At 34.0% G+C, this 19517-nt stretch overlaps 1 protein-coding gene across 6 annotated transcripts in view; it reads left to right on the plus strand.

The window, feature by feature from the left end:
- The window catches only part of LOC123563836 (tolloid-like protein 1), a 123181-nt gene that overhangs the window by 57162 nt on the left and 46502 nt on the right, over positions 1–19517 (plus strand). The window contains exon 1 of one of the 6 annotated variants that reach the window (XM_053536452.1): positions 8984–9444. The exons of the other annotated variants lie outside the window; for them this stretch is intronic. Coding sequence (XP_053392427.1) covers positions 9279–9444 — 166 coding nt within the window. The 5' untranslated portion in view covers positions 8984–9278. Of the gene's footprint in view, positions 1–8983; positions 9445–19517 lie in introns of those variants that run through there. 6 annotated transcript variants of the gene reach the window in all.

The raw sequence follows: 19517 nt of genomic DNA on the forward strand, positions 1-19517 counted from the left end.
TTTGCAAACATTGATCCTTATTGTTCGAACCTCATATCTTTCACTGTTTCCATTTATTTTTTCACATGTCTTGATATTGGCATATCCGTTCATAACCACCACAACTACGTGCTGTTTCATTATTTTACTGTCCCTTCCAATTATCATTTATTGAATTCTGCGAGTCTTTCCAACTCCCTCAGGAATACACTGATTTCTCCAGTCACTGTCAAAACTGTGCGTGTAGAAATTATATAGACCAAGCATATACCAGATGATAATGATTGAATTCTGTTAACAGCATTAACTGATAGGGTTCGTGTCAGTTCCAGTTAGAGTAAATTTTGGTTATGGGAGTCTGGCGTTTATATCTGTCTGTATGCCAGTGATCACATTATATACATACACTAAACAAACTTCCTAAATGGTCCGTTTTCAGTTTCAAATATTCGGTTTGTCTGTATGTATAATATCATATCAGTGCTTAACGTCCTCATTCGTATCATTTACAAGTTGAAATCTTATTCATTGTTAGAGTTATCGCCTGTTATTTTGAAATTGAAAACTGTCAATAATTTACCTGGCTGATGTATGATATATGCAGGTTTCCGTTGTAATATGAAGAAAGTCAATTGTCAGACTAGAAGAAAAACATAACATTTCACTAAAACACACTAGGACATTTCACTGATTTACAAATTAGCTCCCTTTTATATAAAATAAGTTTGAAATTACAGTTGCTGAGGACTGCATCAGCTGTTTTTGTTCTCTTACAACTAGATCTTTGCTGGAACAATTTTACTATTTAGTATTAAAGCGCGATCCATTCGTAAATGATAAAAATCAAGTCTTTGATCTAAGTTAAACAATTTTAGTATTTCTCCATTTAAATATAGTTCAGACTTCATATAATGTTAAAGCATCACTGCACCAACTTCTACCGACACTGCATAAAAACTTAAATATGACCGCGGTACATGAGCCTGACTAAGTTCTACGAACCAAGAGCAAGTGCGGAATACAAAAGGTTTAAACTCAAATGTGACCTCGTTATGAGGAATTGCCTGAATTTGTTATCAGTATTGCATCCATTACGACTGGTTTAGATTAAATATCATCGTTACGTTTAAAATGAAAAAAAAAGTTGAAAAAAAAACGGATAAATTACCAGTAAACATCATAATTGTTTTCAGTTACTGTGTAAAAATTGAAAAGCAAAAAACTAAGACCGAAGACAATGCGTTTTACACCTGTTCATGATTTATAGGTAACACTAGGCGACAAAAGGCGTAATAAAGATGCACTTCAACTGCAATTTGGTTTCGATAGCGGGTAGTATGAAATATATCATGAGTTTATTTTATCGCTCTACCAATGTTAAAATGTATGAGAGGAACATAAAGGTTGCATACTTCCTTTGATCATTATGTCATCAGTTATATATTCAGGTTAGGTAGCTCCTTATCATATTGCATGTTATTAAACGCATCTATTATTTCAAATCGGTAAAGCAATTGAAATTATTGAACGAGAAAAATGAGTGTTGCCTTTCCTTTTGTGTGTGGTCTAGTTGCATTGCGGTTCCTAACAAGTTTTTTCCCCTCCTTAACAAAATGAGGCAGAGCTTGGTCGTATAATAAATATTGTCTATGTTTGATGGCGTTTTGTAAGTCTATACCATTATGTATGCATTTACGTCTACAAAAATACATTTTTTCTCTATAACAGAAGCAAATAAACCATTACATATGCACTTGAGTTTGACACAGCATCCGTTAAAATATTAAAAGCGAAATACTTGGTTTATTAGTTATTTCTATCGATTGTTAGCAGTTTTACCAAATGAACATTTGTTTATTTCTAACAAGACTTGCTCCTAAGATAAAAAGAACTAAAACAAGCAACGATCCAACAGGAAAAGTCGCGTTCCTACAGCAGCATTATTATATAATTATGTTTAAACGACAGACATAGATATCGAAAAATAGAAAAAGTTAAACAAAGACAAAAAGAACAAAAGAAACACATCAAGACTCTGGTCTTATGTCTATATAAAAGTTCTCTTACATCGGGATTTGAACCCGCAGTCTCCGAAATAGAAGGCAACAACAGATCCTCAGATAAGCATGTGTAATATTCGAGAGCAGCACAAAGGAGAAGGGCACAATGTTGAGGGAACGACAGAATGTTAGTCAAATCCTTTATTGATGGCCATGCATGGCAAAACTAATTTTCTCTTTATGTCAACAACCTCAAACCTATCTTGCCTCTTACAAACCTGAATTACCTGTCTGACACCGTACACCCTTGTTTATTGCATAATACAAGCCATGTTGTATCGCATTTCTACCTTTAAACAGTTCAGTTCAAAAGAGGAAATATTCTAAATCTCTGAACCGATACCGATAAATTTTGCTAATTGTATGAAACAATTTACATCGTCATCAAATCTTACTTGATTGAAACAACAAAGTTAGATGAAAAACTTACGAAAAGATAAATCACAAATAAAGATATGGTCTTCGCATAATTTGAAGGCATTCACACGGTGGTAGAAAATCTTCCATCAAAGTTTACCACAGGTCGATGTCATTACTAGGTGACTGCATCTGGTTTAAAGCTAATGTAAAAAAAGCTTCATTTTCAAAATTCCAAAGCGTTGAAATGGATATTGTCAACTCTTTATTTATTAACAACAATTGTTGAACTTCCGTTAACTACTCTTCATACTTTCTACGGTAGTTATGTCTTAGTAACTTTAGTAAAGAATTCGAAGCCGCGACAGTTTTGGTTAGTAATCTGCACCGCATCCCTTCTCAACTGCGCACACTACCATCCTACTCTGCCCTTCCGTTATATGATATTTATTGTTATACACTTTCCTATGAAATAAAAGTTAAGTGTAAACTCCAACAACTTAAGATCTCTCAAGAGCTCGAGTCTCGGATCCGCAATCCATAGGTCGTAAAATCTTGTTGCCAGTTGGCCTAATGTTTGACAACTTGATGAAATTCAACTACTAGTAGTATATTAAAAATAAATATGCCGGAAATGCCATCATGATAGGACCCCGCCCTTCAATACCTAGGTATGCCAAATGTTCACTATCTAAAGGACTGATGGAAGTAATACGTCTATTTCCCACCTATGTTATGCTAGAAAGCTGTTGTTGTTACTTTCGTTTGGAGGTTTTTGAATGTGCGTTATAAAGAGTATTTGGTATAGCCAGTGTTAAGTTTGATATAAAAAAGTTAAGGTCAGTGTTGTTCTTACAGATGTTGTGGTTTACTTTTTCGTCGTGCCCAACGGAAAATCAAACGAAAGTTTTGTAATTGAGCAAGATCTTTAAAAATGAAAAAGAAATCATCTCGAAAGTCTTTAATCAGTCATAAATGCCAAGTACTTTTTTCAAAACATTTCTGAATTCTGAATTTTTAGATACCTCGGTAAGAGAGATTTTGCTGCGGTTACATGCAAGACATTTTGTCAGACTTCATGACTAGAGAAGCGAGTCATCACCTTATTCGTTTTACTTTTGATAATTTCAATACACATACCGCTGTCCATAATGACACGTGCGGTTTTCAGTTTCTTCAACCATTTTCTGCACTTTCGGCTTCAACTTACAATTTAATCTTTTTAACAAAGGTAATTATTGTTAGCAACTGCTCTTTTTACTGCAGTTTTCAAATATGTCTCTGGACTACTAAACCACGAAGGAAATTAAAGAACTATAGTGGTTTGCGAATAGAGTTATATTTAGCCTTCATTAACGTATGGTCAGAATAGTTATTTAACTCTTTGGTTCGTTCTTTATTTTGAATTGTGACAGTATAAACGATCATTTACAAGTTTTGCTTCATGATTTTCAACGATGCGAATGCTTTGACCGTCAATACCAGGGTCTTAGACAGATATATGATCAGTTAACAAATCAAATTGCTCATCAGAACAGAACGGTTTCATTCGGATTTCCGAAAGCGTGAAATGAAGTACACACGTCAACATCGGAACAGTCGGAACAATTTTATTTGCGATAACATGCGAGAATATTCAAATGTGGCATGCAGCGATTGTTAAGACTTAATTAGACCTTGTTATTTTGACAGAAGAATTTTTCAGATAACATTTCAGATCCTTTATTTGAATGACAATGTCTGTAGCCAGTATTTTGTTTCATGAGATCGTTTACAATAAGGTCATGACACAGTTATATTCCATAAATTGTTAGAAGTTTTGTCTTCTTTTTTGACGGACCTTTGAAAACATAACTGACAAGTGCACACCTTGCATGCATTTGGAATTTACAGATATACAAAACCCTCTGTGGTACCCTACATATACGGTCAGAAAAATCAAGAAAAATATAAAACATAACTGACAAGGGCACATCTGGCATGCATATGGTATTTACATATATAGAAATAACCTATATGAACAAATTATTGGTACCTTTTATACTTTTCAGCGAAAACAAGACATATACACAAATATATTTTAAACATTTTAATTTTATCAATTATCCATCGGTGTCCATCTAAGACAAAATAATAGAATAGACATTGCTTTAATCGTTCCTTATTTATATCTAATTCTCACATAGTTATTATCATAATTATATAAATAATGGTACAATTCCTCTTAAAAGACATAACTTTTAAAGAAACATACCAGTATTTCCACATTCTTCTATGGAACTAGGAAGGAGAAGTTTAGTTATGATTTCTACCAAACGGTCATCGCTTGATTCTTTAGCAACCGAATTTATAAGGTTGTAGTGAGTTAAAACAATAAGTGTTAATACACAGACGCCTTTCCATTATACTGACTTCCTATTATCACCAGCGTTTATAGCCCATCTGGCCATATGTAAGTAAGAGATAAGTACCAACGGCATACGTTCAGGGCGATAATTGTCATCGATTGCCAGCAATTGTCAGTAATTGTCCGTAATTGCCAGCAGTATTGAAGATGTTTCATTAAACTTTATTTTCACATTTATTGACATCCCGATGGAGCGATAGTACCGAAATGTTTTCCTTGGAGACAAATATACGGAGAGATATGAGTGTATTAGTCTGACAGAGGTCTCGTTACGGGTTACTGCAAAATTCAGTAAATACTCATAAATGGTTTGCTAGATTTAATACGATTTCTGTTCTATAAATAAACCGTTTGAATGTAGCGTTATGTTAGAATGAAATCCTATTAAGATACTGGACACTCTCTGCATCTTTACCGTTGGCAAATGTGAATCCTCCAACACTCAAGCACCCTTTCCATAATTTCCTTCTAAATATGCCATCATTTCGTATTGTAAGCAACAGCAAAAATGAAATTAAACACGATTAAAAAACCTTGAAAATAAACCAAGGAAAAGATAATTCAGTGTTGTTCAAGTTTGATCTCTAGCTACTAAAGAGCACGTCGGGCTAGTTCGGACATGAGTCTTATCTGTAAGAGACCGGAAACTTTATTGTTTATGTGTTTTTGATACAACAGTATTTCAGTTACGTAACAGTGGACAGTTAACATAACGAGTGCTCCTGGTTCCTGTACCAGTAATATCAAGTTACCAACATCTCCGTAATGAATGAAATGCGAAGAACAAATGATTTCAGTAATAATGCCTTTAATCAAATCGTCATGGAAAGCATACGCAGGGGATCGAACTCACGATCACTAGACTCGTAGATACGCGCACATACACGCGTTTCAAAATGTGAAATAATATCAAGGGTTATCTTTCATTCAAAAATGCACACAAGGAAATATGGTTACTGTTCTGAGATTTAACGAATGAACTAGGATAGTCCGCCCAGTCATGTATTTTTTTTACTAAAAGTAACAAGTAACGCACTAATGATGCAGTCGGATAGACTTGCGCATTTGACGATAATTATGAAGATGTTTAGAACTGTTTTCTAGCGATTCCGAAAACTCAAGAGAGCCAGGCTTTCAGATAAGATTTATTTTAAGTTCTCTCCTGCGAGCTGGGCAAAGCACTATCGATTCCTTAGCTGAAATAATAAACGCTTGTGTCTTGTCGCGACTCCTGTGGATCTTCAACTCGTGCTCGAAAAGTACTTCGTCCAGTGTGTCCAAGACTTCCATTGTCGCGATAAATACGTTGGACGTAAACGTTTAGAACTTAGCTCATAGGTTCCATCTTATTCAAAATCAAAGCCCCGTATGAGTCCAACTTTAATGTTTAAAACAGGAGTTTGTTGCCTGGAAGTGTAATTGTTAGACTAAAATATACATGCCGCAGAAAGAAAAATCATCTCCTTTAGCTAATTCACTGTCGCCACTTCCTGGTCCAGTCCGAAATGGGTAAAGTCCATTTACATTAAAACTTGAGTTAGCGGCTTGCATTAGTTCGAAATAATGGCGACTCAATCAAGGTACGCCTTATTTCCTTGAACACGCACTGGTTGTTGAACCGTAAGTCTTTCTTCTCTGATAAAGCCTGGGGGCCACTGCAGCAAATTCAACAGACATGCAAAAGTTAAAACAGAAAAATGATAATATATATTTGTTCAACAGACAAAAACAACCATGTTAACATAAATGTAGAAAAACTGCTTGATAGATCGCTCCACATGATAAACTTGATGTACGCGATTTTTCTCTTTTGATTCCATCACAACGTACAAACTCCTTTCTTTCAATGGTTTCTTAGTGCAATAACCAGCTAGAAGTTATCCTGCAGATTCCATTATTAGATTCACGCTGAGAGGTGATGCTATTTATGAGTGCAAACTATATAAAAATACCTTGATATAAACTACCTGGTAAGACTATATCATAAGCAGCATCATTATATTTACATGTAATAAAGTTTTAATTGTGTAAAATGTGCTACCAAGACACAGTTTATTGCAGTTGTAAATTTTGTTTAAATGTGTTCGAAACAAAAAGGAAAGATATAAAATTCAAACTTATTTTCAATTAGTATTCTTAGAAATGATTTGGTGTAATGAAATGCACTAAATAAATAATGTGAGTTTTCTAAATTGAGATTATTAATACCGGGTAGTTGCCGTAAGTGGCAAATATCCAGATGGTAGATCCTAAGGCGGCAAGTTGGTTACAAAAGGCATGTAGTCACTTTGTCAAAATTTTGATTCACATATGGCACGTGGGTGAGGTAACGCACTAAGTCAAAATTTAATCCCCTTACAGTGCGTGGGTAAAGTCACGCACATAGACAAAACTTGATCCACATACAACATCTTCGTTAGCATCAACACGTGGTTAAATTTTGCAAAACTTTTCGTTGTAGGTTTAGGAAGCGCATCTTGTCAAAACTTGTACTCAATCCGGTACGTAAGGTAGTGCTCAAAGTTAAAACTTTTTACAGTTATACCTAATGCACCAACATTCTGAATTTCAGTAGCATCTAAATAGTCAGTTAAGCGGATATCATTCAAAATATTGCTATTCTATGATAGGAAATCGTAATATCAACACCTGTTTAATACGTTTGATACTTTTTATGAGACGTCATAGCGTTTATGTGTAAAACTTTGTTGATTTAATTTATATGTTTATTTGTTTTGAATGTTATTCTGTTATTTTGATTAGACACACCTAGATGTGCAAGTATGCATCTTGTATTGGTCGATCTATCCCGAATGCCTGTTCGTATTGTGCTCTCCTGCGCAAGTCGTTGTGAAACAATGGGATGGAAAGAAGATTATGTAAGAGGACCGAATTCGGTAGTATAGCGGATTTTAAAACGCAGTTAGGATCGGAGCATTGAACGGGGTCATGAAAAGCATTTTACGTGTTGTTTTTTTTTTCAAAGAAAAACATGTTCTGCACGTACACATTTCATAAAACCTCCCTCACATTTGAAAGTAAGAATTAAGTATTCGTCTGATGAAAATGAACTTTTTTCAAACAAGCCTCTGACATAATATGGTATAATGCCATTCAATATAGATTAATAGGAATTCCAGACAATGGCATAATCAAAATAGATACCCTAACATTATTTTTTATTGCAGAAATACTGGAATTTGTATTCCTCTGTGTGTGTTTTTTTCCCTTGTTTTCGCAACTAAGATTCCTCACCAGCCAGGATGTGCAAGGGGGAAGTTTTTTAAATCCCGCTGCTTTATCATTCAATTAATATTTTGTTTTCCTGAAATCAAACGAATAGCCATTGGTCTGCCTTTTGCTATTTTGATGGGTGTCATAACCACCATTTTTCTAAATCAAATCACAAATCATTTGTTTCATTGGTTGGCCTGTATCGGACCCTACGATTGTCTTTAACAAACATAAAACTGCCACTTTCTTTAAGATGTGGATCGCAAAAATAGAACAATATATCAAGACCACTCATCAAATGTAGATTGCGAAACTACAATAAAAGTTCAATAATCAATACTGGTCCCGAGATCATAAACCTGTACTTTCATCCACACGGCAGTCGATGGACTAACACAGGCAAGTCATTGGTTTGAAGATTCCTAAAATTGACGCACGCCCTACGCTGTCTTTAATGTCGGTAAATCTCTTAACAACCATACATTCTGATCAATAAGAGGTTCAACATAGTCCAAAGACGAACCTGCGTACCAACGGAACTCTGGTATGCGTAAACGACAGCCCACTGATTCAATGAATTCCAAATGCCGGCATTTGATCTGATATTGAAAACATCCCCGTAGGTCGCAGGATTAAATTTTTGGCATATATATACGCGCGTATACCCAGTGTGTTATAGTTATTCTTTTATCACACATGAACCCAATGGTTCGACGGATTTTAAATTCAGCGTATGTCTTTATTAGATTTATACTCCCTATTCTCAAACATTTTACCACGTGAGGTACCCCGCGTGTCTATCGATATATTTTACCCGCGCGACAACATAGGTGTCTGATTCACCTGTGCTCACGGTAAATAATCAATAACTTCATTATAGTCAGCGGGTCACGTCGCGGCAACTTATCTGCTATGATTTTTATACTCGTTCACCATGTGCGTGTAGAACCGGTATTATGAAACACGGCTCTCGGTCACTATATAATCAACCGACAAGACTTGCTTTTATCAATTACGCTAGGTTCTTGAAGTTTAAAAAGGAGCGATATTTATACCCTACTTTCAGTTTGTAAATTGTTAGTGTTATTGTAAGAGCTTATTTTTTTAAGGTTTAACTTCAAACAACTTTCTTTATTCCGTCAATTTTACCAGACAGTGAGAACGGATTAAAGGAGAAACCAGATTTTTATTGTAAATTAAGATAAATGTAGTAACAGCGTCACTTTTTTGTTCGGATAAACATGGAGTTACTGATAGGAATATATATATTTTTGCAAGGTTTTGGAATATCATTTATTAATTGTGATATTAAACGCGCTTCTGTTGGATTAATTGAAAATGCACCAAAGTATGGAACTTATCCGCATAAAAGCTCAAATGACCACTATATGGATCCATGCAAAGCATGTAAGTAATGAAATCTATGCAAATGAATGTAGTAAGGAAGTTATTAAACTATAATTATGATTCTTCTCTTTGCAAGTTGTACGTATGGTTCATACGTTTACGATATAAATAAAGTTTTTCTCTACATTTATTTTTATTGCAAAATTCTTTTAAAATAGTACACTTTAAGATAATTTGATTACTAGCATCTTGTTAATTTATAACTTGAAATGTTAAATAAATTAGTCTAATTTCCCTGTACCTCATCATCACTTAATTGCCCTTTAAATAACACATTGGTACTGAAAATGAAATATCTGCATGTGTGCATTTTCTTTAATGCACAGTAACTTTAGATCATAGTGCATTTTTTCTTCTTTATTCTAGTTTAAAACATACATGGTGTGATGTTTCAAAAAGTATTTTTCAAGTTGTGGGAATTAGTTTGATTTTTTTATTTATTGACAAAAAACTAAAATAAGGTATTGCAAGTATTTATTTACCGACTGTTATTGCTTTAAGATTTGTAATCAACCGCTTCAAGGCTTGCAAGTGCTCAGACAAAATGCTAACACAACTAGATCTTATCGTTACGAATATTGTATTTTTACAGTTACTAGATTATATCATTATGGTTACAAGATCGTATCTTCAATGTCTATAAATGCATTACAATCGTTCACGATGTAAACCAAACCCTTTTTAAGAATAAAGATTACTAAAAGCCCGTTTACCTTGATTTTATTTATATCGTGTTTTGTTACAAGCTGAAATAAGAAATTTCGTTTACACCCCCCCCCCCCCACCTCAAAAAAAAAAAATAAATAAAAACACCCAAAATTGTATTTTTAAGACAATTAAAGCACAGATTTTAAAATAGTTCGTATACATTGGCTAACAACTAAATTTACTAAAGGTACAAATTCCTCGTGAAAACAATTTTTAAAAAACTTTGAATACGACAGCAACAATCCCCTCACCATTAATCGAACTTATAATTCATGCATTTTGTAATGTGTAGAAATATATGTTTTAATGTGTTTTCTGTATATATGTTTGAGAAAATTTTTATGTTTTATCCTATATTTTGTCTTCTGTGAGGAGGGGTGGGGGTTGATGGACCCTCGCAAACTATTGGCAAGCTACGCAGCTATAACCTGATTATCAGAGTCTGACTAGGACTTCTTTAATCATCTCTTTGTAAATTCTGTCACTTGTAAATATGCGTCCGTTGACCATATAATTTCTTCTTTTTGTCAGAATAAAATAAAGATAAAAAATTATCTCAGATGTCGGTTCGATCTGAGTTTCCAAGACGAGAAGAACTTTACATTAAGTATTGAAGCGCGTCATTACCACTGCTTTTCTCATCATACCGAGTGACCCAGTACAAATTCACTGGGATATCATAGACATATCTTACTATAAGTCATATGAATAGATTCATATGAAAAACTAATGTTAATTACATTCCCTTGGAAACAGTTACATTATTTTACTACATACACGTGCAGATAGTTCCATTATATCATCTTAAGCGCGTGCTCATTTCAAGACAGGTGATTCTATTAAGATACCTACGTGATTAAATCTTCATTTCACTTGATAAGTTCTGATTGAAATAATTAAAAACTATTATCCGCCATCTTTTTTTTCTGTCAAATGTGTGTTTTGTATGTTATTTCCGGTATTCCTGCAAAATGAGTTTACTGAGGGTCGGTCAAAGAGTCCACATTATAAAAAATAAGGGTCGGTCAAGAAATATATTTTTCATCTTATCATGGATCGTTTTTGAACCTAGAAATTGCGAGGTCGGTCTGTGAGTTATATTTTGGGCACAAAAATTGAAATAATGTGTTTGTATATATGCTACCTGCCGATTATGAATGCCAAAAAAAACAACATTTATATCATAATATATAAAAATAAAACATTATGTATGCATTGTTAATGCTATTTGTAATTAAGGCATTTGATGTAAAACGTAATATTTGGAGGTCATGAAAGCAAATTATACAGGGGCACGACTGCGTACTTCCTCGTATGACATCATGTCTAGAATTTTCCCTAAACTAGGGCTGAGCGTATCGATGAAATGTCGATAGAGCTATATTAATTTTTCTGTCCCTCCTATTTTTCTTATTTGCACTGAAAAGAGAATCCAGTAACTTCATCTCTGTTTTACAAACCGCTAGCACATACAATAAATACTACTTCAGTATTTGTAAATGTATGACCCTTTGATTTAAAACTTAAATTAAATAAGTTTAAAGTAATTTTATTGTCATAATTGTGTTTTAGTTCACCCTTCAATATGCTAAAATCAATTCAACGAATTATTTCTAAAAGTAGATCCGGTTACATTAAATTCAAGCATTTCCAAATTTTACTGTTTGACTCGGCTACGAGCAAGCCATATGATTTCTAAATTCCTGCTGCATTATTCTGTTTATCTTAATCTACGACCAGGAATGACTTTTTTTAGAATTTAATTGGAGGCTAATTAATGTCAAATATTTATTTTATTTCTAATGCATGAAATTAATAGCCGATAAAGCAAGATGGTTGAAAATATGCCAGCTGCAGACATTTTAAGAATAACATTGGTTAATATTTAATGAGTTCGGAATTAATGAACCCTCGCTCCTCATCTGGCTGTTTATATATTAAAAGAATTTCAAAAGTTTATGCCTTAAAACATTTTTCAAAAATATTCAAAACCTTTCTTATATTTGCACTCAACGGTTCGTTGATGTCCAACGATTTCTCTGACATTTGATTAGAGAACGATACGTCAAGAAACAGTGCCAATAAAGCATGTTACAGAGTCTATAAATATAGGCACTCTAGCATACGAAAATTCTCTATGAGTAATCAAACAGCTAAGCATCAGGCTGCTTCGCTTTCAGTGGAGTAGACTCAGTTTTAAAGGGATACTCGGGTGGAATAATGATGAAAAATGCCTTTTAATTGTTGAAATACTGACATACTAAGTTAATTTCTTACTTTGACGACATTGGTATGTACTTGTCATGATTTTGCTTTCCTTTTATGTATTTTATTTTAATGTCGGACAAGGTAAGATAATTAGAATCTCATAGTCATCTTATTGATTTGATAATTTTTCACATGTTTTCACGACACCACATTCAGTCTTATTGCGATTGTCGTAAAAAATTGATTTGATAAAACAAACTTTTTCTGTTTCATTTGTTTACCTGAAAGCGGAACTAATTAATCAGTGATCTATCTGGTTGGAATGTATATAACGAATACGCGATCTTTGCTCCTTGCCTCACAATTATAAACAATACTTAAGTGTTGCTGTAAAGTTACTTGCATATTTACTGTAACCGGCGTGTAATTTCTGTTCTGAACTTAATCTCTTTTTGGTTTCGCTTGTTCCATCTGCAATCACAAAAAGTCAACTTTTTATCAGGGATGTTTTTGAGTTATTTTTGACAGCATTAAATTTAAATAAACAGTGTCATAATACAACAGAGTTCAATTTACTCAAGGGAAGAGGTATTCAAGCGATGACGATTAACTCTAGCAACATGCTTTTGTAGGTTTTTCCTCCTAGGTTACAGTCTACATCAGACACCGTTATTATGACCCCACATTTATGCGGGATGGGACATGTAGCGTTGCTGCTGTCCGTGCATCCATATGCACGTCCGAACGTCCGTACATGTGAAGATGGTATTTACTAAAAAAAAAAGCTAATTAGAAGATGGCGCAGTATGTGGGGGCATCCGTGTTCATTGTCTCTGCAACAGTAAGCAGATAAATAGTGGACCCATGTTGAAAATCGGCAATGTTCGTGTCAATACGTATTCTTATTTGCTATTTCGGCATTCTTTGGACAAAATACAGCTCAACGAGAATATTGCTTTCGGTAAAAACCGGAGAATGCCGAAATCACATACGTAGAATACGTAATTAATATTTGTCATCCCGGACTATATATAAAATATATATGAATTTTGCTGTATGCAGTGATTTTATTTTAAAATCTTACGACAGTATATTCAAGAAAAACCTTGTTCGCTGTAGCAGTCTGTTTATAGCGTTCCTATAAACGTTTTTTTTTCTAGACACATTCATGTCTTGCAATGTAGTTATATCTGCTAGAATGCTCTTCACTGTTTACATTATCACTGTGTTAAATGTAAACATATAAACAAAGGAACATGTTAATAGATTTTTGTATGAATTTGAGGATGCATATGTATTAAAGAATTGTTTTGTTGGAAATGTCATTATTTGTAATTCGAAGAATAAAGAATTCTGAAATATGCTTTTACGTACGAAAGAAAGCAGAAAAAAAATTTAGTATCATATTACAAGGACGTTTGTTTGTCTTTAAGACTTTGACATCAGCATGAACATATTGCCATTCCAAGTAACAGCTCAGTAGATGTGATCTTAGTAAAATCTATTTTGCAACTACGTATGTATTACTGGTAGCTGCATGAGACGCAAACTGGTCTCAAAGCCTTTGCTTCCGTTATCTGTAAGCTTGTAATCCTGATTCTTTAGCCGATAGTTTTGTTCCGTTATGGGTGTAACGATTTTCTGTTTATCCTTTTTTATTTATGAAAGAGAAATTCCTGGAAATATGATCATAGACATAGATGAAACAAGTCGTCGTATAAAGTTATTAAGATCACGGGATATACCAAAGCATTTTAAATATCCGTATTTATTTTATGCTTATTGGTGAAATACTGGAAAATAGCAGTGAGATATAAATCGATATCACTCACTGTGCCGAACTTCTTTTTTTCCAGATAAATTATCTCCCTTGAAATATATTCTTCAATTTTCTCCCTTTGCTGCCTTTAAAATTGACTGTGACTCAATGCAGACTTGGAGCGCCGGTATAAATTACAGACTCCGGTACATACCGGATTAACTAAATTTGAACGAAAATATCTTAAATGTATATATTTTGTAACCATGGTGATACTAACCCTAACCTTTAGTCAGTATTTTATGCATATTGTACACTAAATGCATGCGGACATGCAAAAATATGCATATTTTTGCCGTGCGCTACAATTGATAATCACTTTCGGGCATGCGCAGAAGACCGCTCCAAGTCTGCAATGAGTTACATCGTTTAAAATTACTGGATTATACTAATACTCAAGCCATACACGAGTCATGAACTGCTAGACAATCCTATTTAGAACAGGCTAGCTATATAATTAAATTTGCAAAAGAAATAATGTTACCTTTGTCAGCTTGGTTGCTAGGCCTTGCCATTCATGTAGCTACAGATATATTGTGCGTTTCCTCTACTTTTTTCCATTGGTTCACTATTGTCTGGTAGATTTTACTGGCGACAGCACATTTAGTTGGTTGTTGTCTTAGTTAATTATCACAAGACATCAACTCAACCTTACGTAATATGCCAGCATTTTCGTCGAAGTGCTTTCCCACTCCAACTCCAGCCAGTTGTGTTCCAACTTCCATCCATTTTGTTATGCTATGCAGCTCTTAGATCAATATTTCCTAGCTATTTCTATTGAATCCATTATGATATTTAATTCTGCAGCTTGATTTTCCAAGGACTTACGCATATTCCTCAGTTGTTTAGATTTTTCGTGTTGTTTTTTAATCTGACCTTCAGCGTGTTTTGGTAAACAAAGCAAGCTTCCGGTTATTCAACGAACTGACGGATTGACCCGAAAAGTTTTAAATATGCTTCTACTTAACTACCGGCATTTGTCAATGTCTCTTTTAGCCGCGGACTGTGTATTTTTACACAAAATATTTAAATGCAGTTTTTGTTTTTAAAAACAACATGGCGTCGTGTTGATTTAATGAACCTATTCAACAATATTCAATAATATGAAATAAGGCAAAGCCTCAAAGCGAGCTCAAAGAAATCGGATTTAGCTAAAAATACTATGCATCATTTATTTGTCATAAAGAAACTATTCACTAGTCACAAGAATTCGGGACAACCTATTCACTTGAAAAAGTCTACATTTAGTGTCACCATACCTGTAACAGTGAATATCATACGTTGCAAAATTTATGGGAAGCCGGTGTTACGGTGACGTCATTACCGCGTTCCCGTTTCTTTCTGCTTATTAATGACATTTTTTTCCATTTTCTGGCCGATGCTTGATCTTTTAAATGAAAACAATATTTTTTTCAAACAATTGGAAATCATTCTTTCATTATTGTTGAGTGATGAATATTTTTTAGCAATTGAATGAAGTTCTGTATTCACTCCGGAAAGAAGTACTTCCTGTGAGCACCTATCCGCTAGGGTGCGCTTTTTAAAAACTTCCGACGAAACTTTTCAAATCCATCACCGAGTGTGCAAGTATACTTGCGTTACCGTAAAGCTCGCTTCTCGAGCAGGCCCTTCGGGCCTGCTCTTCGAGCTCGCTATTAATGTGCCTAAGTGTCCATGGAAATTTAGCGGTTGTATCATATGTAACACGGTAGCTTAAATAAATCCGAATTTCGTCATGAAATACTGGATTTATATGAACATTTATGCACGTAATAAACAGAAAATTCGTTGATCTTCACAAGCTAGCATAAAATAAAAAGAAAATTTGTTTGTTTGCAGTGAGATATCGAAATATATCATCACCGATAAGGGAGACAATTCTGATATTTTCACTCAGGCTCCGCATTTACACGATTTACATCTAATAAATTTTAATTTTGATATATGCATTCATCTATAAACACTTTGTTCAAATAATCAGGGTACTAAAACATACCTTTTTCTGTGCAAGCAAGCGGGTCATAGTCAGGATGGATTATCATTTTAATTGCATTAAATAAAACTGTTTTTTTCTAAGCTCAGAGTAGTGAAATTATAACAAAGCAGTGATCGACTTAGTGCTCATGGTTAAGTAAAACCAGATGGCTTTTGGTCTATACTTGTACATTGGTCTGGACACAGTATGGCCTCCAAACACAGTTCTTGGCTTTGTGGCCAAAGAAGGCCTTCCAGTAGATATGACTATACGGGATATAAAGCTTTAAGATCGACAATTTTACAACTGTCTTAGAATGTCTTGAAAGTGCATTTACTCAAGTAACCGGGAAATTTAAGACAACAGGTGTATTGCATTCAGGGTTTTGATTTATAAAAGCTGTAAGCAATCTTCTAATATACGTGACACAATCGAAATGTGTGACAGTACATATTGTAGTCTTCATTCTTAGGTACCCTCGACCTAAAGATTTTTTTATGGCTGTAGAAATTTGGAAAAACATCCTTTACTTAGTAAGAAATGCTAGCACATTAAGTAATACTTATTTTAGTTAATACAGTATAATAATTCACTATGTAGACATGCATTTATTGCCATAAGAGTCCGCTACGAGCATCCTTGATAACTCTCCTGTGCTTCAACTAATAATATGCATTATTAATATAATGGCAATTTAATTATCACGACGGAATAAAATATCGACATTATTTCTTCATTTTCAAACAGTCATGCTTTTCGAGTTACCTTCATGTTCTCTATGACAGAAAGCTTATTAGGGTAGAGAACACCAATTGTTTTCCCATAGACTTCCATTATAACATTGTGGCGTGTACGGCCTTCCATAAATCGAAACATGTATATCCAATCACATTTTTTTCAAGAACTATCTTAGTTCCACCAAAATATCGGACGAAAAACATATGAATAGTGATACTTTATTTAAGTAATTTTCGTGTGAATGAGATGACCCCCTGTTTACATCGTTGTCATGGCGGGAGAAATTCATTTGATGAAACTTTTTTTCAATACACATAAAATGTAGCAAATTTTGTCAAAATGTATAATGAAATACTGTAAATGCAGTAAAAATATTCCATTTTGAAAAAAATAATCACTTCTCGGGTTTGTTTACATGACTGACCAATCAGAACGCACAGATGCTACCTTATTCCCAGGTATACACTTACCTCATTCCCAGTAAGTTCCTTGTACTTTTTTGAATTGGTGGTCTCTGACCATTAACGCATGACTATATTAAAGGGATATTTAGGTAGAATAATTAGTTTAGTGTTTATATTCATGTAGTTATTCTGCAACATTTTTGCTGTTTAGAGTGATATAATTTTATAGTGTGGTGACGTGCGTGCGCAGTTTGTAGGAACTTTCTCCGTACGTAAGATTAGATTATGACCCTAAAATTGCTGTTGAATGTAACAGTCCATTTCAGGTTTTTTCTTACTTTACATATGTTTTGCCATAAACTAAGAAAGAGTAATTAAGATTCGAGGGTCAGATTTTTACATTTTGTCATATATTTTCGCGACTCCACATATCGTCAGAAATCGATTTTCATAACGTGATTTATTCATATTTATCTCTACGAAGTTAATTACGCAGTGCAAATAAAAAGTAAAATAGAAGCAGCTTAACTGTAATTGATTTTCTTGCGGTATTTTATACAGACACAATCTTTTCACATGTCTTGATATTGGCATATCCGTTCATAATCATCACAACTACGAGATGTTTCATTATTTTACTGTCCCTTCCAATTATCATTTATTGAATTCTGAGAGTCTTTCCTACTCCCTCAGGAATACACTGATTTCTCCGGTCACTGTGAAACACTGTGTATGTAGGAATTATAGACCAAGCATATACCAGATGATTGTGATGGAATTCTGTTAACAGCATCAACTGACAAGCTAGTGCCAGTTCCAATTAGGGTAGAGTCTGGCGTTTTTGTCTGTCTATATGCCAGTGATCACATTATATACACTCTTCAACATTCGTAATTGGTCCGTTTTCAGTTTCAAAAATTCATTTAAGATGATACTGTTATATATAATAGTGGCAGACAAAAATATATATAGCGCGATTAAAAACATGTTGTGTCTATACGTTTGAAATATACACAAACTGAAAATGAAAATGGCCAGACACTAATAAGCCATTTGTAAATGATAAAAATCAAGTCTCTTATCCAAGTTAAACTAAGTGTTCTATGCATTTTTAATATTTCGCCATCTAAATGTACATAATGTTTAAGCATCACTGCACCAACTTCTACTGACACTTCGTAAAAACTTGAGAAATTGAATATGACCGTGAATAACGCAGGCATTGTGGTATAGGGGCCTTCTTTGTTAGCTCAGAGGGGAGACAAAATTCTACGAACCAAGAGATGGCAAATGCGAAATACAATAGGTTTAAACTCATATTGGACACCGTAATGGGGAAGTTGCCAGAATTTTTTAATAGTTTTGCATCCATTTCCACTGGTTAGTATAACATATCATCGGTACTAACATAACTGAAAAAGTTGAAATAATAAACGGTTAAATCAATTCAGACATGAAATCAAGGCTACAAGGATATTATACCAGTTATAATCATTTTTTCTTTCATTGAAAAGTAAGCAAAAAACTAAGACCGAAGACAATGCGTTTTACACCTGTTCATGATTTATAGGTAACACTAGGCGACAAAAGGCGTAATAAAGATGCACTTCAGCTGCAATTTGATTTCGACAATGGGTAGTATGGAATTCATGAGTTTATTTTATCGCTCTAACAATTTTAAAATGTATGAGAGAAACATAAAGGTTGTATACGACGCTTGATCATCATGCAATCAGTTTTATATTCCAGGTTACGGTAGCTCCATATCATATTGCCCGTTATTAAACGCATCTCTTATTTCAAAGAGGAAAAGCAACTGGAATTACTGAACGAGAAAAAATGAGTGTCCCCTTTCCTTTTGTGTGTGGTCTAGTTTCATTGCGCTTCCTCACAAAGTTTTCCCCTCCTTTCACTTCCTATATATAATGAGGCATACCATGGTCGTAAAATAAATATTGTCTATATTTTATAATTTACCATTATGCATGCTTTACATCTACAAATTTATATTGTACCTCTGTGACAGAAGCAAACACACCCTTACATGTGCACTTGAGTCAGACACAATACCTGCTGAAAATATTATAAGCGAAATACTTGATTTATTCATCATAATCCATGGTTATTTAAATGGCTTAATGGAAGGTTTTCGTTATGAGTGTTTGTTTGTTTATAACAAGAATTGCGCCTAAAGTAAAAAGAACAAAAACAAGCAAAGATC

Source organism: Mercenaria mercenaria, chromosome 2 (assembly GCF_021730395.1).
Source record: "Mercenaria mercenaria strain notata chromosome 2, MADL_Memer_1, whole genome shotgun sequence".
NCBI lineage: Eukaryota > Metazoa > Mollusca > Bivalvia > Venerida > Veneridae > Mercenaria > Mercenaria mercenaria.